The sequence below is a fragment of the Homarus americanus genome, unplaced genomic scaffold (assembly GCF_018991925.1).
Source record: "Homarus americanus isolate GMGI-L3 unplaced genomic scaffold, GMGI_Hamer_2.0 scaffold41027, whole genome shotgun sequence".
NCBI classification, from domain to species: domain Eukaryota; kingdom Metazoa; phylum Arthropoda; class Malacostraca; order Decapoda; family Nephropidae; genus Homarus; species Homarus americanus.
The window spans coordinates 848,612-876,321 of record NW_024745073.1 but is presented as its reverse complement, the minus strand read 5'-3'; the positions used below and the strand labels follow the sequence as shown (position 1 = coordinate 876,321).

The 27,710-nt window shown below is 35.0% G+C and overlaps 2 protein-coding genes across 10 annotated transcripts in view; both read left to right on the top strand.

The window, feature by feature from the left end:
* LOC121878534 (UNC93-like protein MFSD11) overlaps positions 1–12,804 on the top strand; it is a 56,015-nt gene extending 43,211 nt beyond the window's left edge. For all 9 annotated transcript variants that reach the window (XM_042384803.1, XM_042384805.1, XM_042384810.1 and 6 more), the window contains 6 exons: positions 1,004–1,173; positions 2,101–2,277; positions 3,333–3,598; positions 6,240–6,362; positions 8,373–8,550; positions 10,271–12,804. In XM_042384803.1, the coding sequence (XP_042240737.1) occupies positions 1,004–1,173; positions 2,101–2,277; positions 3,333–3,598; positions 6,240–6,362; positions 8,373–8,550; positions 10,271–10,574 (1,218 nt within the window). In that variant the 3' untranslated portion in view covers positions 10,575–12,804. The remainder of the gene's footprint in view (positions 1–1,003; positions 1,174–2,100; positions 2,278–3,332; positions 3,599–6,239; positions 6,363–8,372; positions 8,551–10,270) is intronic.
* A 3,046-nt stretch (positions 12,805–15,850) lies between these two features.
* Positions 15,851–26,997, top strand: LOC121878360 (60S ribosomal protein L17-like). The gene is made up of 5 exons (XM_042384547.1): positions 15,851–15,960; positions 16,233–16,320; positions 23,682–23,816; positions 26,445–26,543; positions 26,728–26,997. The coding sequence occupies exons 2-5, from the start codon at positions 16,240–16,242 to the stop codon at positions 26,965–26,967; spliced, it is 555 nt and encodes a 184-aa protein (XP_042240481.1). The 5' UTR covers positions 15,851–15,960; positions 16,233–16,239; the 3' UTR covers positions 26,968–26,997.
* The last annotated feature ends 713 nt before the right edge of the window (positions 26,998–27,710 follow it).

The window sequence follows — 27,710 nt, the reverse complement described above, 5'->3', positions numbered from 1 at the left end:
GAAGAATGCAAATCTAAGTTGGATATTGTGTTGTGTTGTATTGTCTCATGACTTAATGTACAGGTATAAGGTCATGTTTGGGTCCTCACAAACACCTCAAATACAGTATACAGTATGTACAGCACTTCTGGGAATAAAATACTGTATATATTTTGTGATGTTTATAAAGCATGCCATTTTTCTCTAGATTGTGAGAATGCTTGGCCTGTTTGATATTATGCAATTTTTTTTCAATGTTAAGTTTAACTATACTGTATGTACAGTAAAGTATAAGTATTATATATTACAGTATTGTGTCATTTTATGAGATTTATTTTAGGGTTACAGTCTTTGTGCATATCCTATGTAGGTGTTTTAGAATTTTACTTTTTTTTTATAAGAGACATAACTGTATGTACTAAATTTCTTACTATAACAGATATCATGTTTATGTACAATGAAAGACAAAAGTTGTGTCGTGAAATTTGGTGTAAACATATGCCGAAGGGCTAAACTTTTGGTGCGCTCTGCCTTGTGGTAGGGGGCTCTCATAATGTTTCAAGAGTTATATTTATTCTTCGGACAAAACCGTGAAACAACTTTTCTCTTTGATTGTACATAGCATCAAATTTAAATACTGTACAGAAATACAGTACAATGCAGTACTGTATACATGTACAGTTTTTTCTTCAGAATACAGTCAGTATACTGTATTTAATTTTACACTTAAGTTTTATGGCAATTGATTATGCCTAAAAAGAATATGAATATTGGTCTTGAAGTACATTTCCAATTAGAAAAGAAAATACAGTAGCCCATTGCAAATACAGTACAATACTGTACTGTATTGTGCAATACAGTATCCCTAAGATATAGCTGATATAGTGGCTGTATATAAATTCAGTGATATTTCCACTCATGCATGAATATGTTTGTTAAGAAAAGCAGTCACTGGGAGATGTCAAACTCAGTGTTAATGATTTTATTATGAAAATTAACTAACGTGGTGTATCACTGTTTACAGCAAGTGGTAATCAAGAGCATCAAAGCAGAGGATCCCAACTTTAATGGGTCTGGCTACATATCATTGGCAGTTATTTATGCAGTCTTTGCATCCTTTAACTGGCTATCTCCATCATGCCTCAGTATCCTTGGCCCCAAACTTACCATGATCATAGGAGGCATCACGTATGTGTAAGTATATAAAATTATTTATTTTAATTATCAGTCTGGGGGTCCTCACAAATGATCTTCAAGATGCACCACTACTAAACACACCCAAGCAGAATGTGCCATTACTATGGAAACATGCATTGCTGAGTTGCAAGAATGTACTGTACATTGTTTTTGGCTGCAGGCTAGAAACATAGCATTGAGAAAGTTGTTGAACTTCTAACATGTTGTAAAATACTGTCTTTAGACCTTATCGATACAGTACAGTAGAGTATCTTCTTACCACAGGGTATTACATGTTGCCTGGATACCCGAGCACAGTTAGTGGAAGCATATCTTGCAGGTCTTTTGTGTTTTCCCTTACTAATAAAGTGGGATTTAATGCCTCAATCTTCCATTTACAATTTCATATCTCTTGTGTACTCTACTTATCGTGCTGACAAGGGTCAGGTGTTCTTTTAGTACTTTTTTTTAGTTTTTATTTATTTTTTTTATTGTACATAATTTTTATATTTTGACTTAAGGGTAAACTAAAAACAAATCTTTACCTGCAGCACTGTCAGGGTCGAAATGTAAAAGTTGAAGGTCACTCACCAATATGTAAAGTATTAATACACTACAGTTGAGCCGCACTGGTTAGATATAAACCACTACAGTACCAAGTTCTTTATTGTTGTAGGTTTTTGTTGATTTGAAAAGCAATCAACTTCCTCCTACATACTGTATAAGTTAAGTGGAATTTTGACATACAGGTATTATTTTCTTGTAGTTCATGTTTCCATTGTGAGAAGTTTAAATTTCACAATTTTAGCCCAAGCAGATTTAGTACAGGTATCATCATCTTTATCGTTTTATTGACATTTTCCATGCTTGTGTGACATTTTTAATTTTTATGGTACAGTACAGTATTTGGGATTTATGGCTTTTTACCATATAACTCCTTTGCAGAATTTTCATCATTGGCTTCCTGTGGCCCAACACAGCGATTCTGTATGTAACATCTGTGATAGTGGGTGCTGGTGCTGCTTTGATCTGGACGGGTCAAGGAAACTATCTTACTCTTATGTCCACTCAGAAGACAATCTCTCGGAACTCTGGCATCTTCTGGGCTATGCTTCAGAGCAGGTTTGTTGAAAGATGTTTTGTTTAATGTTAATGAAATACTACTACAGTATTCATATTCCTTGAGGGTGAGTTTTGTACTAAGCTCTTCACTTGACGCTATAATACCTAGTGGCCTTAGTGTTAATGGTGGATTGTGATATTTTTTTTTTAGCATACAGTACAGTATTACAATGAAATATTGATTATGACTCTGCTAAAAATCCACCTGACTTTCCATATCCTATCTTTATTATCCTGGAGTTTGGCATGTGCAGAGCTTTCTTGAAACATTCTCGTCTATAAACACTGTACATTCTTTCATATCCCAAACATACTTTTACACACACACACACACACACACACTCACTCTATATCACTGTGCAGTATCTTCACCTCATACATGGTCTCTTTTAATGCTCCCTTAGACTACCGGTAACTTACTTGTTTTCAGCTGTGTTCTATTTTTTTCTGTGCCTGTATTATACAGTACACTACTGTATACTGTAGTAGGATTTCTCACTGTGTTTACTCTTCCTACATCTCATCTAAACTATTAGATACGTATCTATATCTGCTGCTTGAATTTGGTCTGTCAATCTTGTATTGAACTTTATTTCACGCTTATACGTTAGAGTAGGTTGAACTGTACACATACCTCTCTTGTCACTTATACCTGTACTACCTGTTCCACCTCCACTTTTTATATGTACTATACCGTACAGTATATAACTTCTTCATCCTGAGTTTTGCTTAAAGATGATGTTCAATCTCCTTTTCTTCAAGATTTTTTTTTTTATTCTCACTTTTGCCCCATCTCTGACATAGAAATTTTTTTAAGATACAGTATTCTATTCTTTTGATCTATCCTCCTTTTTATTTTATTTTTACTTTCTGCTTTCTTTTTAGGAGAGTATAATAATTACCCTACTCTATGTTTCATTGAAATATATTTTTGGGGTAAAAATTTTGTGTTACCGGACTGTACAGTAATTTCTTGCAAATGGAAATCTGAAATTTTAAGTTCTTTATTATTCATGATAAGTAATTTAGATTTTTTCTTTTTTTTTCTTTTCCAGTATGTTGTTTGGTAACATCTTTGTCTTCTACCAATTCATGGGTAAAGATATTATTGATAAGACAACACGGAACGTTGTATTTTCTGTATTGACTGCCGTTGGAGTTATTGGCGTTGGTGTTATGTGTGCCCTTCCAAAACCTGGTGCAGGTGGCAGTGGCCGTGCTGATGAATCCCTTGGCAGTCCGTTTAATGCTCTAAAAAAATCATTAGCTCTCTTTAAGACAAAGGACATGCTGCTTTTATCTGCAACCTTTTTCTATACAGGTTTGTCATGTTGTAAAATGTTTTTATGATAATCTCTTAAGATTTTATTCAAATAATTAATGTGTACATTTATGAGAAATCTTTTTAAGTACTACAGGTTGTACCTCTCTAGTCCGGCAACCTCGGGACCTGACCGGTACCGGACCATGGAAATTCACCCTTTTCCTGGCTAGATAGTGACTTGTGCTTATGCTTGGAAGCACTAGCACCACTTTCTCTGCATCAAGGTCTCTTTGAAGACATATTGAAGGGTTAAATGTCGTATAGCAGCTTCTCAAATTTCGCGAGTTTTTAATTCAACGTATTTTATTGGAACACACACAAAAAAAAATAAATAAAAATTTTGACGGCGGAAACTTGAATTTCGACAGGTTTGAACGGCCAGCCAACGTGCAGACGACATGCATAATCGTGTAAACAGCGTCATTTCTCTTATGTACAAAAGATTCATTATTGTTTATTACTGAATGTCTTTTTTATTGAATTAATGTTTATGTGTGCAAAATGAGCAATACAATTCATTAATAATACGTAGAATATTAAAACACACGAGGAAATGACACAGCATTGTTTTCGTTGATTACAAAACCAGTGACTGACTGGTTCTACATATAAAACTGAATAAAATAAGACCTTGGTTGTAGCTGTAGTAAAATTAATATGGTTGTTTTAAGTTATGTTATTTAATGTTAATAAATGGAGCAATAGAAGTAGCTAACGATAATGGTAAAGAAAAAAGAGAGATCGCATATGTAAGTGCGCACACGTGAAAACATATCGTCATTACTTTGCATAAGAATATGAAAGCAACACTTATTTACTGTTCATATATATTTTAATTAATGTTTCTGAATTTGTTTTTATTGAATTAATGTTTGTGTGTGCAAAATTAACAATACAATTTATTAATAACACGTGGAATATTAAAACACACGATGAGACGAGACGGCTCCCGGCATTGTTTATGTTAAAGCTTACAAAACCAGTGACTGATTGGTTCTACATATAAAACTGAAGAAAATAAGACCCTGATTGTAGCTGTAGTAAAATTAATGTAAAAAAATTAATATGGTTGTTTGAAGTACCTGTAATGTTATTTAATGTTAATAAATGAAACATTATAAGTAGCTAACCATTAATGGTAAAAAAAAAGTGAGACTGCGTGTATGTAAGTGCGCACATGTGAAAATATATCGTCATTACTCTACATAAGAATATGAAAGCAACACTTATTTACTCCTCATATATATTGAAGGGTTAAATGTTGTACTCTGTATAGGCAAGCAGAGAGAGAGAGAGAGAGAGCAGCCGAACTGCCGGATGTAAACAAACCTTAATTTCCCGCGGCTTTGTTGTTGTTTTTTTTATGGGGATTAGCCCACTCGGGCATAGGTCACTGACCCACATTGGGGTCTGAGGGGCAAAAATTTAATCCTCCTGTAATAATAATAATAATAATAATAATAATAATTCAGATAAGTAAAAAAACAAAAAAAAGCTGCCTATCTACCTATTGGACAAACTAAAATCGTTCCGGGCCACGGGAGTTTCTGGACCACAGAATGCCGGACTAGAGAGGTACAACCTGTACTGTACTGTAGTGTTTAAATTTTCCATTTTTCCATTTATTAGTCTATCAAGCTTGAAGGTATTGAACTAGAAAAAAATACTGTTGAAAATATTTTTTCCAAAGGATATGCTGTTACAGTAGTATTTTACATGTACCCTCGTACTTACAAGTGCAACAGGTATCCAGGTGTAAATAAACAAGATAAGTCTAGTTTTCTGATATATAAATACTCGGTAGATACATCCATATTCAGTGTGATTTTCTTTAGAATTTTAAATGCAACTTTTAGAATGTTTATCTATGAAGTATAAAAGCATACATCTATTAACCATGCCTGAGAATTTTTTGCCAGATGGCTGATTTCTGAGTTTATAGTTGCCAAACTAGTCTTTGTTCTGATAATGCAGATCTTATGTATAAAATGGGAGGGGAATCCAACCTGACAGTGATGAAGCTATGAATTTGCAAAGTTAAAAACATAGATTTCAAATAAAGGGAAAAGGGGTATTACTACATATCACAAATCATCCCAAAATATCCTTCACACTTGTCCATATGCTTACACTTTTGTTTTTTACACTTGATTAATTTTTGTCATACTTTTTGACCATGAATATACTATATACAGTATATGAAATTATCATGATAACAATACCCTGTACAGTAGGGTAATCTTATAAATGTCATCTGGCATACTTAGCGGTCATTAAAAACATCCTTTAATAGATCTGTTGTACCTGTACTGTATTCTTGATGAAGATTAATTGGATGGAAAACTGGAACATATTGTGCATTACTTTGCTTTATAGGGGTAAATGTTTTTCTCATAGTACTGTATTATTTTAATTGTAAAGATCCTTCAGCATCTGGGGAGAATTTGTCCCACTCGAGTAGACCATCCGCTGGGATCCTCCTAAAGTTTCAGATTTTTCCATATTCTGTATGCTGTTCTCAGGCTTCACTAACTTATGAGACTTTTGAAAGAAGTAATTCCAGATACTGAAAATATACTTAAAAATTAATTCAAGTTAATTATTAAATGATTCCATTCAACATTGGTTTTAATTTCAGGAATTGAGCTGTCATTCTTCAGTGGGGTTTATAGTGCGTGCTTAAGTGCCACTCTCAGATTCCCCGATCCCAAACGCCTTGTTGGACTTTCAGGAATGTTCATTGGATGTGGAGAAATCTTAGGTAAGTAGACAACTATATTACCAGTACAGTAATTCATTAATCTGTCTGTATTGTTTTTTCATTATACAGTACATGTATGGGACAGTTGTATGTATTGAGGGTCTTTATAGACTTTACTGAACATTCCATCATACTTCTGTCTCACATACAGACTTCCCAACTTTTTTCTTCCAGCATACATAAGATCATCTCCTTTGCAAGTACTGTACAGTACAGTACTATAAAAAAAAATTTAATTACTGTAATCATAAGCAGTAAGCTAACTTTTTTCACAATTACCCTTTCCTAGTTCTTTCATATACTTTTTCCACCTTAACAATTACCATTATTACCGGGTAACTGCACTTTTTTTAAAGATAAATTTGTGCATTAGTCATATAGTGAAATCTGTTTACAGTAAACCCTTACTTTACACTGGTTAGGTTTCTGGAAAAATCTTACAAAGTGAATCTGCTGAAAAAATATACTACCTTGGGCCAATTGGAAATAGGGGATTACATTTCAGGTTTTCATTAGTTCCCATGATTGGCTGCAGGAAAGGTAACTCTTATCATCAGCTGGCCAATATGGACCTAACACATAATGACCTCATGACTCCACATTTTTAGTGATGGATTATCATTGAGGCAATTGAAGCCCATGTCTCGGGCAAAAAGGAAATCAATACCTTTTCGAGTCCTTCATGATGAAACACCAGTGATCCTGTGTTTCCTGTGCTACCACCTAACCCTTCGTCCAAATGAATTCTACTCATAGATGGTTTCCATAACAAGGCTAAAAATCATTGCCCTGTATTGTAACAGTGAATTGATCATTTATTGAGTGCTTCTGCATCATGAATTGAAAGATCTATTTACTAATTTGGAAATAGCTTTGCAAATGTATATATGCCTGTTGGTCTCAAATTGTATAGGTGAATGCAGTTTTTCAAAGCTAAAGAATATAATGAACTAGTCAAGGGAGGCTGAAGATGCTCTCACTGATGTACAGTACTGTACTGTATATAGAAAGTGATATTTTGAAAGACTTGTGTTGCATGAAATAATTTGAGTACTCACAAAAGAGAAAGCTCAAAAGGCAAGCTTCTATCAATCATAATTTCTCGGGACTTTGATCATATGTGATAAAGATCACAAACTTACAAATTATATATCTTTTTATAGATCCCAAGTTGCTTTTAATATTGCTTTGTTTTAGCATACAGATAATAAATTGTGTTAGGTTTCTTTAGTGTTCCTTTCTCCAATTTTTAGCTAGGTAATAAAATTGCATAAAAAAAAAGTCACAAAATATGATTATCCATTGATGTTGGTTTCTCAGTTAGCTTAAATATCTTATTATTAAATTATCTACTGTACTGTACATGTGCATATACTGGTACTGTAATAAAACTCATAGAAAAGGTGCCCCCATAAAACCTAGCCTCAGGCCTCAAGTACAGTTAATCCATCACTGCAGTTCTCTTCTAGAGACTTTTTATTTGCATTTCCATTGCATTCTACAGGGAATAACCTTTCCATTGATAGCAAACTTGCCAATCTAAAAATAAGATTAAAAAAGATGTTGTGTTCAGCCTTAATTTAATTACAGGGATTAGGTTACAGAATTTGGAAAACTTGGCTTTCATAACTAATTGGATTGTTGTGTATTCTCTTTTGAAGCAACCACTGTACCATGTCCCCCTCTCATGTGAAGCTGACAGTAGGGGAGGGAAGGGAGATCTGTATATCCAAATTGATGAACTTATTAATCTTGAATGATGTGAAGGGGCCAGGCGCCTTTAGTAAGTCGGCATATTTTACATGAGCTGCCTCCTTAAACCCCTTGCCCATCCAACAAAGGGGAGTTCAGGATTAATGAATGTTGAGGTTCAAGCCTCAATTAATACCATTGGACTTGACAGGTACCAGTCTCCTTGGCAGGAAATATATATATTTTTTTTTCTCCAGGTATTGAGCAGAGAAACTATTCTAATTCACTGTCATTAATATATAATATTTTACATTTCAGGTGGAGGTGTGTTTGGAATCTTTGGTTCAAAAACTGTCAAATTTGGTCGAGATCCAATTGTTCTTCTGGGTTATCTGGTCCACATGGTCTGCTTCTTCCTCATTTTCCTGAACTTGCCTACAATGTCTCCTCTACAAAATACAAAAGATCCTTCATTTATATCAGATGGCCAGCCAAGGTATAGTGTAATAGCTTTATACACAGTACAGTATAGCAATTATTGCCCAAATTTTTATTGTACTGAGGATTGTATATAAAAACCTCTCAAAATAAATTGAACTGTAATGTACTACCCAGATTCAGCATCATTAGTTTTACATTGATGCATAAGGGGATTTTCATCTTGACATACTGTACTGTATATTCCATTACTCTGGAGAAACCTGGTATTGCTTTTGTTTGTCATGCAGTATATGAAAATTACTTAGATATGCTGGTACCACTGTATAAGAGAATAGGAATAAAAAACAAGAAGCGAAAATGGTCAGATTAAAGGTTGGCAATGCTGAATAAGGAGGAGGACGTATGGTACAAGCACTAGTTGGAATTAAGGAAGAGTACAATACAGTATAGAGAGATTAGAAAGGGAGTAAAATTAATGTAAAAGAAGAATAAATGAAAGATGTGGAGACAATTTGTCACATTTTATTTAAAAAGAACAAAAAGCTCTCCCATGGGGGATTGAATTAATTAGGAAAACCAAGTGAAGAAATAGAATTGGCAGTTAAGAATGGAAAAAAAGGGGAGGGGGGATATATTCTGGGAAGAAAAAGAAGTACTGTAAAAGGGAGATGGAGAGAATATTTGGAGTATAGACTTAATGTAACAGGTGACAACGATAGATACAATTTTTCAGTTTGAGATGTGGTGGTATGAATAGCATCAAAGTGAATGAGATAAATTTGATAAGTGAGGAGGTAGGACAGACTTAAGTTTGAGAATGGTAAGGCATCAGGAGTGAATGGAATCATCATTGAAATGTGTGGAGAAGGATTTGTATCAAAGCTGACAAAGATATATGAGGGAATTATTGAGTTGATGTTATGTGGGTTTGAACCGTAAACTCTCAATGATGGAGTAGAAAATTTAAGGCAATAGAAATAATGTGAGAGGAAAATGAGGGATGGATAGGAAATAGAGAATAAAAAGAACATATAAGTAGGAGGTGCAGAAGTGAGAAGTGTTGGACAGAAAGCATTCAGCCTCTGCTCCAGTGGTATGGACGAACTGAAAAAAAAAATTGTAAAAAGAGTGTATAACTCAGAGCTGGACAGTAAAATTTTGAGAGGTGAAGATTTAAATAGCTAGAAGGATGGGGTGAAGGACACACTAGAATTAAGGAAGATAGGTATGTAGAAAGTAGCAGTTTGCATGAATGAATGGAGAGTCTGTCATTGCATGTTTTTTTGAGAATGATGTACTACTGGTGAATGATGCTGGGATGTGTGAAGCAACAGGGTAAAACCAGATTTAGGGCATTATTGTGGAAGGGGTGTACGAAAGTAGAACACTTCTTGTAAGCCAATAGGAATCAGCCACCCTGTATTGAGTGGGAAAAGATTTGAAAGAATGCCTTTGATGTTTGCAATTTCTGGATTTGTGATTTTCATATATTCACTCTGTTATTCTTAGCTCATCACCACCCAAGATTATGTACTATTGACATTCAAAAGTCAATTTCAGTAAATAAAAGATATTGTAAATAAAATAAAGTACTTTATTGGGATGAAAACAGAAACAATAATCTAGATGTAACGATTAATAATTAAATGGTTTATTTTGGTTAATACAGTGTACAGTTCCTGTAGAATATGAAGAATATCCTGTACATGTATTATGATTTTGAATTTTACTGATTTTATAAAATGGTTCTAATAATTTTGTTTATTATTTTTCAGTCAAGTGATTGCTATGCTGTGCAGCTTCATGTTGGGCTTTGGAGATGCTTGTTTCAACACCCAGATATTCTCCATTCTTGGTTCTGTTTATGAAGATAATTCAGGGCCAGCATTTGCCCTTTTCAAGTTTACTCAGTCCCTCTCAGCTGCTGCATGCTTCTTCTACTCAAGTGTCTTTGAACTTTATTGGCATCTTGTAATTTTGGTTATTTTTGCTACCATTGGCACTTTGACATTCTGCTCTGTTGAATGGAAGGCTCATAGTCGCACTAAGGCTACACCAGACACAACTGCTTTTGACTGAATCAGTTACATGTTGGCTGACCCTTTATTTGTAAATTAGAGATTTTATTATATATATATATATATATATATATATATATATATATATATATATATATATATATATATATATATATATATATATATATATATATATATATATATTTGTCAGTTACTTTGAATATGTCTAAACATTTAATTTTGTAATTAAACTTAATCACTGTCATGTTAGGATTACAGATTTTGCTAATCCTTTCCATCTGGGAAGATGTCATCCTGAGATTGTGAAACACTTTGTTTGTGACTAATGCTATGGAGAGTGTTAGTTCTGACATTAGGCTAAAGGTCACCACAAGGGAGATTAAATGAACAGTTTGCCTCAGGCCCTAACTCTCAGAGTGGGCACTTTAGGACCCAGAAATATGGGAATAGAAAAATAGAGGAAGAGAGTATGAAAACAGCCATACCTAGCTTACAAATGGCATCAATGCTGTTTTCATTAAATCTAAGTATAGTAATAAACTTCCAATCATTTTTGCAGCTCACTATTTCCTTGGTGACAATGAGCTAAAGCATGATGTTTAGGATGATGTACATTTTCAAAAGAATCCTTTTCATGCTGCCAAAATATTTTGGTAATGTCCTATCTACCTGACAGTCACTGTTTGTAAATTTTCTTAAGATGCCTGACCATGAATTGTAGTTCCTTTAGATTTTGACTATGGATTAAGCATACCTCAGTACATTGAGAGAACTATCATTTTATAACCTGGTGATAAGATTAATCCTTCATAGGGGCAGAAATTATATATTTTTCAATTTGCTCAGATTTCAAGTTTTCATGAAGTACATTAATTTATGGACTCACTCATTGTCTCATATTCCATACTGGTAATGCTACTCACATTGTATTTAATGATATTCATTGATATTTGGAGGTCTGTCCGGTGCCTCTTTATTCAGCACATGCACTCCTACAGCAGACTGATGACTGGATAAAGGAAGGCTGCTTAAACAAGTGGTGGATGTGTATCCACTTACTGCTGGGATAGATTACTCCTTTAAGATCATAATGAAAAATATTTCACTTGAAACTGAGTTAATAGTTATACAAAGAAAATATACTGCAGCTTTGGGACCAATTGTCATATTGTGAATGAAACTTGCAATGTTGCAAATGATATGGAGATTCAACAAGAATTTCTCCACGAGACCCCCAAAGGCACAAATGGGTCTCTTATGGCATGCCTATAAAAGGAGAGTCTCAAGAAGCATTATTTTGAAAACAAAACTCCTAAAGAAGCACTGTACCAGTAGATGTAACTGAAAATGTACCATTCTGCTTTTTGAAAGAAAATATAAACTGCTTAAGAAAATATATAAGAAAGTGGGAATCTATCTTTTCTGAAGACTGTCTTACTAGAATTGTTTGAAATTTCAAGGAACAATAAAGTACATGTACTACAAAGATTCTTAATACAATTCAGTATAGTATTCTATATTCCTTTGTTAAGAACCATATTTAGCATATTGTGTATAAAAAATATCTTGTCTACCAAGTTAAACTCGGTTTTGAAATACTGTAGCTAGAGGTGGAATTTAATTCAGTTACTAATGAATGTACATACTGTAGTACTAAAAATCAAGAAAAGTTGTCAGTTCAGTCAAGTTAATTCTCAGTAAAAGTGTAATGTCTTCAAACTTTTCATAAGAATTGTAAATATTTTTTATTTAATATATTAAGTTTGATGTATTCTTGATTAAGATTTTTATTAAATAAATTATGCAAATATTTTTATTTTGTATACTTACATTTCTGAAAGTTATATACGGCTTACCGTAAGGTTTTGATAAATTTCAGTCCATTAAGGCAGCAAACATCTGTAGTTTTTTGTAAAATAGATAATAATAAGTGGAATTACTAAAATCTGCTCTCAGAATTATCTCCCCTGCCACTGTCAAATAAGAAAATCAATATCATTTAGCATGAACAATTCAGTAGAGTGTTTGGAGTCTTGGTGGTTTCTGTTAGTTATCTGATGAGCTCCGTATGGACTTGTGGTGGCTCTCGTTAGGTTATGATATTGTTGCAACTGTAGTCAGCATTTCATCTGAACACTGAGATTGGTCTGATACATTTCCTGGTGTTAACATAGATAAGTTACCTCAACAAATTTCATGATATTATAGAGATATCTGTCACCCACATAAGGTGTCATTTGTATAATTTTGTTGATTATATTTTACATTTTTTTGTGTGTTTTATTTTAAAACATTTAAAAATATGACAACAGAAAAAGATTTAGGTATATTAGAATATTTCATACAGACTTACAGTAAGCGTACTATTTTTTTATTAGCAATTTTCTGTTTATCAGTTGCAATCCTCAGGTATACTGCACACATGAAGCTATTGGCTTAGACTGTAACACCCAACATAAATGACTGAGTAATTTGGCAGCCTGAGAAGTGAGAGTAATAGCAAAGGTTTCTCTCATAGATAATAGAGGGCAGGAAGTTTGAAGGAGCTCACAAGTTAACATTAGCTAGTGCTAATCTACTCTGATGTTCAGTTTGGCCATTTTGATTTTCTAGGCTGCAATCTCCATTCACTCATTTATAACTTAGTTATAAATGCTGCCATAAATGGAATTTTAGGATAATCTTTTTATTTATGCCCTTCATTCAATAGCTTGAGTGACTCTTAACTTGTCTAGGAAAGGATGGTGCTACAGGTAATGTTTCAAATGCAAGTTGTGCAGATTAACAGCAGCCTGGTTTAGGGGCCAAGCAAGTAATTTTTAATGCCCGTGTGCCTGGCACTTGCCTGGAGGACAATTTAGTATTTTCAGAGAAATTACCCATACAAGAATTAAAAAGGTGCTGTGCGACCCCACCTCCCTGTACATGTTAAACCAGTAAGGTCCTTCAACTATTGAGGTGATGGGAGGGGAGGCAGTGTGTGTTTGACCTGAGGCCATATCATGACCTGACCTAAGATAACCCAGGCATGTGCTACAGCATCAGTGATGTCACAACTGATCCCTCCTTTTTCTATTGGTCGATTCTCAAAATGATTTGATCAGAAAATCTGTATAAAAGCTCCCACTGATTGCTGTGTAAGTATGGTTGTGCTACAAATTGAAGTTAAAACATTAACGTGTAAAAGAAGCAAGGAAAATTGACCGGGTTCTTGAAGCACTAATGGTAAAAGGCATGTAAGCAGACACAAAACATTAGCACGTTTTAAAATGTTTATTTCACTTTTCCCATGAAAAAATGGGCAAGCAAATTTCCTTCAAAATTTCCTAGGGCAAGTAAACTTCAAACTTCTCTTGTGAGGGAGACTAATTGTTCTATATACTGTAATTTTCTCAGTCAGTTCAAATGGTAAGGACACGTACAATAGCACCCCAAAGGTGATTTATATACATTCATACTTAACAAAGTAGGGTACAATGTCATACAGTCCATCAGAGTAGCCAAAGACCTTTTAGTAGATTGGAGGATGTTAGAATCCCGAGGTCATGAGATTTACTTGTGTGGTCTACCGGTAGTTGCAATCTAGCAACAGTCACATTTTTCCTGTCAAATCTGTGTAGACTGCTGCATAGTATCTACTGGCCTACTCAAACAAGGGTTTACAAAAAAAGCTTAAACATCAACAAAATGACTACTTCACAAGCCAGTATAGTAATAAATACCATAGGGTACTCCATGATGAAACCTAAAGCCAATTTATCCATCTCAATTTCCACAGCCATACTCACAAGTTCCTCATCTGGATACCTCACCTTTTCCCAATTGCAGGCATACTGTCAACATTTGTTACCTCTTCTCTCTCGAAAAGTTTCATATTCACACTATGGAGAACCCAACTGTTTCAAATAACCAGAGAAGAATAAAAAAGGTTTCATTATTATCAAATGGCATTTTGCCTTTATAAATACAGTACAGTATATAAAACTTGCAGGGAGCTGTTGGCATACAGACAGTGTGTGGCAGGTACTGAGGAAGAGAGAGACTGTCTGTTGACTCCAGAGCTGGTTCTTCCTGAAGGAGGGATGGATACAATAATGTAGCAAGGAAATTTTCCAACAAGTGGGCATAAGAAGATACTGCTTATCAATCATTTATCTCATCAAGAATAACACTTTGCAGGCAGTAAGAATCTATTAAGTGTGAGGAACACATGATAATACACCTTGATCAATAGTGTCATGCAAAAGTAGAATGAATATATTACCACTACCGGCAAATGAAAGAAAAAAATTCACAAGGAAAATCACAATGCATTACAGGGTATATGTAAAAATCAACTAGAATATTTGGAACATTTTATATAATATTGCCCGGCATAAAAGAAAGAAAATAACAAGGCTACAACAACCATATGGTACGGATATTGATGACAAGTATGAATTAATTGGAATTTTTCCTTTCCAAACAAAGTCTGGTAAGGATGCACCAACCTGGCAATTTTTATACCACCCTGCTTCACTGGTAATAGTTAGGTTTTTCACTCGGGCATCAAATTTTCCAGCAGAGGGAGAAATTTGGGACAAAATCCCTTACAAAGCTTTTTGGGGTTAGCACAATGGCTCAATTTTACACTCTAAATCAGGGGTGTCAAACTCATGGTCAGAGGGCCAAATGTGTCAGGTGTGGCCCGTGGGATGACGGTAAAATTTATCATCACGTGAAATTATGAAAGAAATTGATATAATCATGTTTATCTAGTAAAATGAATTTTACATACTTAAGATCAGACAAACCCAAATGAGTTATTCCTGGCAAGCCAGGTAAGGCAATGTGTGAAGCTGTAAACTTCAATACTGCAAATATATGATATAGCACTTGTGTTGGCCCTGAAGAGGGTAACTAAAATAAGAATGGGCCCTTGAAAGGTTTTGACTTTGAGACCACTGGTGTAAGACTTACATTTTTGGTGGTTTTTGGCCAAAAATTAGATTTTGCTGAAAATCGTAGTATGGGTACTCCTGAGCTTGCTCTTTATGAATATGTGGTATAGGATTTGATTGCAGAGTAATTATTGGCCAAAATGACCCTTGAAAGATTTTACTGACATTTTTCAATGCTAATTACTCATCAACTATGGGTTTCCAAGGTGTTACAATATGGAAATCACTTTAACTTGTTATGTATGAGTATGAAAGAATAATCTTATCATTTATTACTTTTGATTTTAATATTCATGCATACAATTTCAATATAAACACTTCTTGTTCAGCTTTAAAAATAATAAGAGAAACGTCTACTGTCGGTTGCACAAAGTAATATTTGAAGTTGGCGCCACAGCGTGTGAACTACCGTAGCTGCTCTTGCTGCCGCTAGGCGGCTCCACTAGTCAACGATCCTTCCTCCATCGGCCAACAGGCCACAAAGAGGTGAGTGGAAAGTCTGATATTCTCATCAGCGAATATCCGTCACACTATTGAAGTTTAATTTATAGTTTTATTTAATTTGGTATACCTACTTGTTGAACTATAAGCTAAGCTTTGTGATTGAACAATTTAGTAATTGTAAAGTGGGGAAATAAAGTGCAATATATGATGTTTACATCTGGTCATCGACGTGGGGTACACGGCAGGGAGTGGAAGATTGTTGCTGGTTCGGCATCTATTTTTTGGATTGAACTCCCAACCGCTTCTCTTTACAGATTCAAGATGGTGCGGTATAGCGCCCAGCCAGAGAACACGACTAAGTCGTGCAAAGCTAAGGGATCCAACTTACGATGCAGTTTCAAGGTACTTGTAGCCTACAGCGCTAAATGTATTTTTCGGTTTATGTAAATAAAGTCGTATATTTATGGAGTAATATACATTAGCTGTGGAAGGTACCGGCTTTTTTTTTAGATTTCTATTTTACCATTAAACTTAGGAACATAAGTATGGAGGAAACTGCAGTGAGCTTTATAGGCAGCCCCGTTTACAGAAACCCATAACGCTCATTTATCTGTCCAACCTGTATGTGAAGCTTCCCAGTGAACTCGCCGTGATATATGTAGGTAATTTGTTCGACTCCACAATTTTATTTTCAAACCAGTGTTTACCTATCTTACACTTAAACATAAGAATGGAGGAAACTGTAGCGGGCCTGTTAGTCCATACTGGGCGGTCCCATTTACACCCAACCCCCATTGGTTTATATCCATCCAACCTATGTTTGAAGCTATCCAGCGTATTCGAGTTAATGATGATATTTGGTAACTTGTTCCAGTCGTCTACTACCCTATTTCCAAACCAATGTTTACCTATTTTGCGCCTGAATCTAAATTTGTCTAATTTAAAACCATTGTTATGAGTTCGCTCCTGGTTGGATAGTTTGAGTAATCGTTTCCATCGGAATTTGGCCGGTTTTTGGTTATCCGGGGTTTTTGGTGAGGCGTTTTCTGACAAAAATTATTGCTACCGGGGTAAGCGAATACAAAATATACAAAAAAAAAATACTAGAAAAGCATAAACCTAACCTGACGTCACATAACCTAACCTAACTAACTCACCATATAATGGAATCACTTATTTCTTACCTTATTGGCCCAGTTCTGGTTTGTCGTTGGATTCTGAGATTAGTACAGGTTGCTGACGCTGATTCTCGCTTAACTGGGGGTATAGGCGGGCAACTTGCACTTAGGACACTTTACTGAGGTCAGGAGAACACCATGAGATAAAAAAAATGATATAGCTTGTTTGTTTTTTCCCCAAAACGTGCAATCAACTTCATTTAATTGAATTGACACCCATTGCAGACCTCCATGGTCGGAAATGAATTTGAATTTCAAAATACGAGATCCCCAAAATAAAAATAAAAATTAAATTTGATTGGGCCAAAAATAACGCGAATTAAACCACATCATTTTAATTGGTGGAAGAATTAAAAAACGCTTTTGATTGGCCGCGTGACGTGTACGGGAACGCATGCGCGTGACGATTTACAAAGGAGACGCAGTGTGGGAGGTGAGGTAGGCTATAATGGCGGAAGATTAATGGTAGAAAATAGAGAAGATTTTGGATACGCTATCTCCGTTATTATACATTTGCGACGGTAATGTAATAGAAGAAAATTATCTTATAATTCGACATCTTTTTCGAATATGATAATGGTAGGAAAGTTGTGTGCGCAAATGCAAAAATACCGATTATTTTACGTCAATTGCAGTTTCGTCAGAAAAATAGTGTTACGTTAATTTTGGTTGCGTTGGTTGGTATTTTATTAATGTGATTTACTCGGAAGAAAAAAAAAACTATTTTCGTTGAGATTGATGGGTAGAACATAAGAAAATAAGGAGTCTGCAATAGGCCGGTTGGCGTGTGCATGGCAGCTCCTGTCGAGAGTTACTACCACTCTCTATCATCCATGAATCTATCTAGCCTCCTTTTGAAACTTTCCAGCGTTCCAGCACTTACTACAAAGTTGCTAAGCTTGTTCCACTCGTAGGGGGGAATGTCTAATTTTTTTTATTTATTTCCGGCTGAAATGAGTATCAAATTCGTTCGAAACTCGTCAAATTACATCGGAAAAACATTTTTAATATCCAAACAAAGACCGGTGCATAAGTGAAATTTGATCATGATCAGTTTTAACGTCCCCACCAGTTTCTGTAGAAAGAGTGAATATTTTGCTGTTTGGATTTTAGAAATGTAGCAGATATTTTGCCGTAACTGGCTAAGTTCCTACTAATGCTATTTCACTGTAAGTGCACATTGATTGACTAAGTACTTTTCATTTAATATGACGGGGGTCTTCCCCCAGCTAGGAAGTTAGGTAGGTTCTAGTAAATGTCGTCTCTTTTTTAATGATGTGTTCCATGCACAACAGAAATATGTTTAGGTATGTTTACAGCTCCGCAATGATTGACTCATGGTGAAGTAAATGCCAAATGCTGTCAGAGTTAGTCAAATATAGTGCTCATGTAATGGACGGATTAGCCAATCAGTGCACTCTCGGTAAAATAGTGGTAATTATATAGGACTGACAAGTGAGCGAAATTGATTCAAAAAATTATGAAAACACTGGATTTTCTCTTTGTTATGGGTGCTGGACAACTCGTACCCAAGCAAATTGTACCCATCAGAACATGTCAAATCGTACCCAATTACAAGATAACTCGTTCCCAATTTGCGAGACAGTTCGTGGTTCCGTTCCTGAAAACCGCAACGTTGATGGAAATAACGTTAACGGAATCATTTTCCCCATAAGAAATAGATAAAATACAGGAGTTACGTTCCTGAGCTTCCCTTTGCCCCATGAAATACATTACATATACAGAAATTCAATGACATTTTTATTGAAAATGGTATGCAGTATATATTAATAAACTAAATAATTTTGTATTGCACTCACTGATGGATGGAGGTGGAGTGAGTGTGTGTGTGGTGGGTAGTGGAGCGGAGGTGGGCGGGAGAGGAGGAAGAGAGTGGCGAGTCACTGAGACCCGGCGGGTGGCTCCTCCCAGTTTAAAAGCTCCGTTTTCATAGCAAGGCTAAAGGTCTTACATTGCTTCTTCACATCAGTAGCACTTGGGGAAGCTGTGATGTTCCGCGAATGAGAGGTAGCGCGCCAAGACGAGAGAGGGTGATTTGTCGTAAAAGTAGTCTGTGACGACGCTAAAAACGATGTTATATTAAGTCGTCGGGACATTAACCGAATTATTAGTATCTAAAGAGTAGCGACGGTATACAAAACAACGTTAAACAAGGACTTACTGTACCATATTTTACAGCATATAAAATGCACCCCCATTTTAGCAAGAAGTATTTAGGAAAAAATCTTTTGTGTATTTTCCTCCTGAAGCCATAGTTTTCTTTAAATATACAGTAGACCCTTGCCATTCGCAATTTCAATGATTTGCGGGTAAGCAGATGTTGGCTTTGGTGGTTAGCTTGCGACCCTTTTCCCGCAGCAACTCGTATTGTATTCTCAAACCTTTTGTGTTTCTGTGTGAAAATGGCTCTTAAGAGACAGCTGAGTGCTAATGAAGTGAAACATAAAAGTTAAGAGGGGATGAGGGCTGCCACGGCTGGTCGGTTGTTGCTATATGCAGGTTTGCCTATTTACGCCATTCCTTGGAACCTAACTCCCGCAAATAACAAAGGTTTACTGTACGTACAGTACTGTATACAGTTCCAGGAAGTGTTAGGAATAAATATAAATAATACCAATAAATAAGTTACAAAAAAAAATACTGTATTGCCAAATCAGTACTGTATATAAAAGTCAAATGAAAGTTTAACACAGTTGCCATTTGCATACACTCCCTGCTTCACTATAGCAATGGAGACCAGCTGGGATGCCGATTCTCTAGCAATGCTCCCCACCCACTACACTATGCACTCTCCCACTTCTTCACTGAGCCAGCTAACTTGTGTGCAAAGAAATGTATATTCCCGTTATGTGTTTGACCGGACAATTATTTCTTTTACTTTTTTTCACAATATGTTTGTAGGATGGCGTGTATGTGTAAATGAGTAAAAAATAAATAATGTTACACATCTACCCAAAAATATGCGTTGTAAAACAACCATAACACCTCACAGCTTGGCCCAGTAGCCTGATGGTTATGGTGATCCAGTAGCCTGGTGGTTGTAGTGAAGAGTAACCTACACTGTTAAGCACTATTCTATCAGTAAAGACTAATACCTGTAATACCAGAACCAAAATTTTTTGCTGATACTGATACTTTGCTAATACTGTACCACTACAAGTACTAGAAAATTACAAATTATTTAAAAAATAATAAGCACGCTCAATGACCACTAACTATATGTTGGCCTTTAAGATAGGCTCGGCAGATTAAAAATAAACCTACATTTTATGTAAAACACTATACATCATCTCAGGACTCTGGGTGTGCAGTAAGAACAGAAAGTGAAAATCATATGAAAATGTTTTATTTTCTAAGCAAACTTTATTTGAAATTGAAAAAAAAAAATACACTAGCAGTGCCATGCCACACAGGTATAAATAATACACATGGCAAAATTCTTCCCAAATTATAGGTAAACTATACAGTAGTTCCAAAACTTTACAGGACTGTATCTATGACGAAGTATGAATTTCTGCAAATGATATAACTCGGTATTCCAGTTTTTCAGTGCATTTAAATGAAGTAGTTATAACAAAATTAGCCAAACTTGACTTGTAGCTCTGAGCTTTGAAATTTATATAAATCTTAAGTTACAGTATAAGCAGTGTTTTTAAAACTACATTTACGGAACCAAGAAACATAGACATAGCTAAAACACACAGTAGTAATCACACTACTGTAGTACTAACTTACATATGGATGCACTTTACCAAGTTTGAATAAAAATATTTGAAATAGAAATGATTAAAATAAAATTCACATACATTTTCTAGGACCTTTCAACACAAAAGCTTACTGGTTGGAATTAAACATTTCAAACAAACACTTACAAGAACTTGAGTTACATAATTGTATTTAGTAATCAATGTTGAAAATTCTCACGGTTCACCAGTGTTAGCATGTGGAGTGGATACATTTCCACTGATGGTGAGGGAGAGGAAAGATGCTGGTTTGCAAGAGACTTAATGATGAAAGTATGTAATTTGTTTTCCATCAATCTGGAGGATGTCCATCACATGCTTGCAATGGTTATGTCTGGAATCTGTCCATTTCAGCTCTGAGAGTTGAAGTTGTTACACAATATTTTTTACTCTAAAAGAACTCCTTGGAATTTATTTTATTTCTATAGACTGAGTGATCGCTTTCACCCTTTGTCGCTAACTGGTTTAAGTATTTATCCAAACAGTCTTTAAGTCATCAATTTGCACAAGACACACTAGTTTCTGCACTTAAGTTTCACTGGAATGTGCATTGGTATGCTCACACTTATTCTCTTGTAAAAGCTTGCTTCCTGCTCTCTGCAGGTTAACTTCATGCAATTTAGACATTTCATCACCTTCAGTTTCATACAGGGTATCCTTGGATCAAGATGTGTTGCTGGTACTTTCTTGGGTTGTTGTCATCAAGATGTTTATGAAATCTGTACTCTGGAAAACTGAGCATCTGCTGAGGCTTTAGTTTTGAATATTCAAAGAAACTTAATTTGAGTGGTTATCTCTGAAACGGTGCATTGTTATTCACTCAACCGAACAGTGGTCTTGTGGAATATTTTCAATAGAGTAGAGAGCTTTCCAATCAGGTTCCATTTGTTTGCAAGAAACTCAGGGAGGTTGGGGGCTTCAAGGCAGTAGTTTGCAATAGCAATTTTTTCTTCAAATGTGTGCTCTAACATGAAATACCTGCTGTTTCAACGAATGGGGACAACATCTATTAATACTGTACAGGTATTGTACATTGAACAAAGAACATGTTTATTGGCCCAAAATATTTATTATGTACAGTACTTATGTTAGAGAAAATGCCACTGCTACCGGTAGTTGCATTCCTGAGCAGTTGACTTGCGGTATGGTCTGCCAAATGTGTAATAATGGAAAGGGCTAGATTTGGTTGCCAGAAACGAAAATTAAAGAAATTATGAAAGTATCAGCTAAAAATTGCTATTACCGATACTCCAAAAATAGGCTGATACAGTACCACCAATACATCGACACATCCCTAATACATACACGGTGTATTCAGGATTATTTTGGTAAAAATTGCATTTCTAACAATTAGAACTGATTTTATAGACTCCTGTATAAGCATTCCTTATGTGTTTATACAAAGAGTTTAGCTCCCATCATAATACCGTATAAGAAATATTTTGTTTATGGGTATACTGTACGTATTTGTTTGACCAAACTTACAGATAACTGTTCAGGATTATTTGGTAAAAAATGGTGGTTCTAGCTGAATTATAACTGATTTTATAGACTCCAATATAAACATTTCCTGTGTCTTTTCATAAAAGAATTGTTCCCATCATTTTATCTTGGAAACATACATTTTTTACCAGTCATGTAGAGAATTTATTCAGGATTATTGTGGTATCAAATAAATTTTTCTAACAATTATAACAGATGCCATGGGTAAAAGTTTATCAATTTTTTTGCTAGCCATAAATATTTTTGCTCATGGCTGCAGCTGATATAATAAGAGTCAAAGTAGAAGAATATATTTTGTGGTATACATTTTTACTGCACTGATGCATCTGTTGCCAATAAATAGAAGCACATAGTACAGTTAATAATAAAGTACTGTATTAAATGATTAGTAAATTATCATGAGGTGGTTGACTCTAGAGGTAACTAGGTGGTTGAGGCAGGTGATTGTACGACACATAATGTACACCACCAAAGGTGAGTGGAGGTAATGTTTTCACTGCTAATTTCATCAGTTATTTGTTTAGTGCAATATTCATATTTCTTAGACACTTCTATTGCCTCCTCAGAGGCAGCTGTTAGTTACCTTCCAGTGACACCACAGTGGCAGCCCCCACTTACACGAATATTCCCCCCCATACTAACTGGATTTTGGTTGCTTTCTCCTGGGTTGGGCATACGTGTGTGGTCTCCGGTTTAAAAGGTGATCCGGAATTAAGCGAGTCCAGTTAGAGGGAGTTTACTTATACTGTATATACAGTACGCCCGTATAATTCGCGGATGACACCCTGGATGTACCCAAAAATGTCTGTGGGCAGTTTTAAAGTTGCTGGTATTTTTGTGCCTGGGACAGGGAGCCATTCATTCTAGAGACAGTAATTACCTTTACGTATTGTGTGTGTGTGTGTGTGTATATATATATATATATATATATATATATATATATATATATATATATATATATATATATATATATATATATATATATTATATTATATTATATTATATATATATATATATATATTATATATATATATATATATATATATATATATATATATATATATATATATATATATATATATATATATATATATATATATAGTGTATGTGTGTGTAGACATACACAAAAAATACATACAAATAAATAATAATGGGAAAATCCTCTACAAAATAATCATAGACATTTATTAAAAATTACTGTCTACCCTCAAGCTTACTCTGTGCTTTGTTAATAAGAAAGCACGGAGTAGGCAGGGTAAATATAATACTGATTGAATTGAAAAATAAGTTCAATAATTGTGAATGCTTTACATTTCAGAACACGTGTGAAACTGCCAATGCCATCAATAAAATGACTCTTGCTCGGGCAGTCCGTTACCTGAAGAATGTGGTTGCCAAGAAGGAGTGTGTTCCCTTCCGAGTATACAATGGTGGTGTTGGGCGATGTGCACAGGTGAGATTGTATTTATTTTTTATTAATACTCTGTAGAAGAAAAAGAAGAAAGGGCACAGTTCCAACAATTATAACAAAATGGATATACTGTACTGTAACCTCCTACTACATGTGGTTATTTGCCTTCTCATCATTCATTATGAGTTGCTTCGAGTTACATTATAGTATGGATTGGCATCATAGTAAAGGTGTTTGTCTGATCCAACTGAGCAGTCTTCAAAAATTTTCCATATGCAGGAATTCTTGTACCTGGCATGAATTTACAGGTCTCGAGCAGATTAAATGTGGGCATCACCCCACTTTTATATACTGTATTATAATTATTTATTCATAAAAAAATATGGCACATTTTATGGTTGGGCCCCAGGAAAACAAACTGCTGCATATAAATATTAAATTATATATATGTTGATTGTTGTTAATATTGATTCATTAAATTTTATTGGAAAGTTCAAACTACAGTACTACAATTGTTGGTAAACCTAACACAGGTTGGATCATAAGAGAAGTATACAGTGCAGGCACTATCCCATTTTGCAAAGAACCTGATGGTGAATTAAAAGAATTGTGGTGTTAATGCTAATATTGGATTATATAGTAAAGCAGCATGAAATGAAATAAATTTGTAAAGGTGAAAGGTGTCATTCCCTTGAAGATGAGTGTGTGCTTTTGTTGCAGTTATTGCTTTACTGTTGCATTCTCACTTTATATAATACAGAATGTGGGTCATTTTGGCATGATTGCCTAATTGGGACAGTGTACACTTTGGCTTCAGTATGCAAGATAGTAGGCAGTGTGGACTGTACTTAACTGTTTTCACTTCCCCATCATTAAGGTTAGGTACAGTAAATACCCACCTAAAGTCACCTGTTCAGTACTTGTGATATTATGATGCTGATGAATTAGGGGTTGGTGCCTTTAGCATCATTATATTTTGTTATGTCGTTGGCCATCATCTGTTAGTGTGTAACTCGGAATTACAGTAGTGGACATCCATGCTACTTAGAGGGTTGAAGGCAAAAAGTAAGATTTTGTTTATAAGTGCATTTTTATATTATATACCATAACACCATGACTTCAAAAATTGTGAGGGTCTTTACTTTGCCTTGCACCTAGAAAAAAAATAACAATTAGCTTGGATGCATAAATTTCAGTCTTAACCAGTTTGATGCATTTAGAAACTTTCCCCACTGTTAACTTTATTTCCCATTATTTGTACAGGTGTACTGGAAAAGTAGCACTTATCAGGGATACATCTATTGTGATTAGAAGAAACCCCAATAGCCATTTACAGCTAGGTGAACTGGGAATATGCTGGGATTTAAGTAACAACCATGGACACTGTATCCACTCAGCTGCCATACCTCTGTCAGTGTACTTAATCATTATCTCATTATTGTGAGTTTGTGGTAAGGGATTTGGTTCAGTGTTACGTTAGTGTACAGTACTGCCTAAAACTGGAATGTAAAAAGCCAAATTCCTGGCAAGTTAAGAATGAAACCTATTAATGTCATTGTTACAAGTTTCTTCTCTCTCCTTGAATACACTGTGTTTATTACTGTATCTTGTTTCATACTTGTTGCTTGGACGACATTGTGAAAACATGTGTACTATGTTAAGGGAGTAGTTAGACCATTGCTGTATGTATTGTTTAAAGAGTTAACATTTTCCAAATAATTGTATATTCTGTTGACATTGAACACAGAATTTGCATAACTAACTTCCTCATCAATATTTTGCTTAAAACATATATTGCTCTGTTAGCTGATGCTCACAGTACAGTACATTGTTATCTGTTTTGTGATATTTCTGTGAGGAATTACCATCTCCATGTAACCAGTAATCATCTGTCAACTTAGTCCTGTCTGATTATAGTACTGTAACTTTATATTAATCCAGGTAGAAATATAATAGCCATGATTAGCACCTTGGAGTTTTCTGGCTGCAAAAAAAGTGCAAGAATTCATTTCGTATTTTTTTCTCCAACAGATTTTCATAAATCATGGACTGCTTGTATTGTACTTAAAATTAGCGCTTGTTTTTGAGGTATAGCATTTTCTTATAACGAGTTTTAACAATTTGAACACTGTACACATATTAACCCTGCAGTAATTTCTTGTCTATTTAATGTGATGTTCCTTGGAACTTTGACTTATTTTTACTGTATACTCCAGCGTATTTGCTAACATCTACTGTATGCTTTTGATGGTTTTATAAAAGGTAGTGCAATAGTTTGTGTACTGTATAACGTCACTCACTTCTCTTATCTTTGGGCTTATTTCACATGGTCCAAGTACACTCTCACCAAAAACTTCTCAAACGCTCTAAGCACTAAGCAATCTGAAAAATAAACGAAGAATCTGAATCCATTCCGTGATGACGAGCTCCATTCTGTTCATTCTCACATCCATTGTGCCCAAGTGTTTGGGAAGTTTTTGTTGAGTGTACCTTCAGTAGTTATTAATTTGCAATTTGCAAGAAGTTATGTGGCCCATTACAGAAGGAATCTCCTGGTTCTATGAGTAACTCGTCTAGATTTACCCTTTACTATTTATTGTACTGATTTTGTCAGTTCTCAGAATTCCTAAACAATATATGATACTGCAATACCTTTCTTCTTTTTTCTAGGCCAAGGCTTGGGGTTTGTCCCAGGGAAGATGGCCAAAAAAGAGTGCCCGCTTTCTTTTGGATTTACTGAAGAATGCGGAGAGCAATGCCCAGTACAAGGTATGCTACTTTGGTTAATTAATAATATTGTATATGCTCCCCATTTTCTCATTGGTTGACCAATTAATGTACTGAAAGATTTTAAACTTTTTTTTAATACATTATAAGATTTGTTAATTCTAATATGGAACTTTCTTTCTATTCAGTTATGCATTATAATTTAGCAAATATTTCATATTTTCAGGGTTTAGAAGTTGACCACCTGGTGATTGAGCACATCATGGTACAACGAGCACGTCAAATGCGTCGCCGCACTTACCGTGCTCATGGTCGTATCAATCCATTCATGTCCTCGCCTTGCCACATTGAAGTCATCCTGGCTGAGAAGGAGCAGGTTGTGGCCAAAGCTCAAGATGAGCCTGTAAAGAAGAAGGTTTCTAAGAAAAAACTAGCTCGCCAGAAACTCATGGCTGCTAGGGAATAATTTGTAACATCATAATAAAAAAAAAGCCTAGAAATGGTTTTCTTGTCCACTGTTTTATGTTGCCATACCAAAGGTATAGTGTTCATCTTTTCATAGATGATCATGGAGACCTTAAATACCTACATTGCCCATGTTCTGGGCTAGATTCAGTCAGCTGATCATGAAAGAGCTTCTTTGTTTGACAGCAACTGTTAATTAATAAAGAATTATACTGTACAGTACAGCCAAAACTGATAGTTCTATATATATCAGAGTTGGTATTGTTCAGCAAAATAATTTGTCATTGAAAATTTAACAACTCATTCATGTGCAATTACTTTTAAATTCATAGTTAAGTTTATTTAGTTTTGTGTTTCATCCATTCACTCGCACTGCCATAACTTGACCACAAAGCTTATACATTGTCTAACCCCCTTCACTGTGTGTTCTTTCATCTCCAGAGTAATCCTATCTTCCCCTAACCACCTTATCTGAACTTTTAAATAATTTTTACTAATATTTCACTTCCATTGAAATATGTAAAAACCTACCATAGCAGACCCTGGGTAAACACGACTTGACATTTTCATCTTCACTTATAATTTCTTCATATCTAATTTGCTTCTAATCAATCCACATACTTAACTCAGTCCATTATTTTTGCAAGCTTCTAATTTGCTTAATGATAATGCATTCAAGGTCCATGATTCGTAGCCAAGTAATAATGTTTGCCCAGTGATTCCCTCATAACTCCCCATCTTTCT

What these genes read in the sequence shown, in the direction of transcription:
- LOC121878360 (XM_042384547.1), top strand. Translation starts at nt 16,240, where the DNA reads ATGGTGCGGTATAGCGCCCAGCCAGAGAACACGACTAAGTCGTGCAAA. An exon ending in ACTTACGATGCAGTTTCAAG is followed by an intron (nt 16,321 to 23,681) that starts GTACTTGTAGCC and finishes TTTACATTTCAG; the next exon opens with AACACGTGTGAAACTGCCAA. An exon ending in GTGTTGGGCGATGTGCACAG is followed by an intron (nt 23,817 to 26,444) that starts GTGAGATTGTAT and finishes TCTTTTTTCTAG; the next exon opens with GCCAAGGCTTGGGGTTTGTC.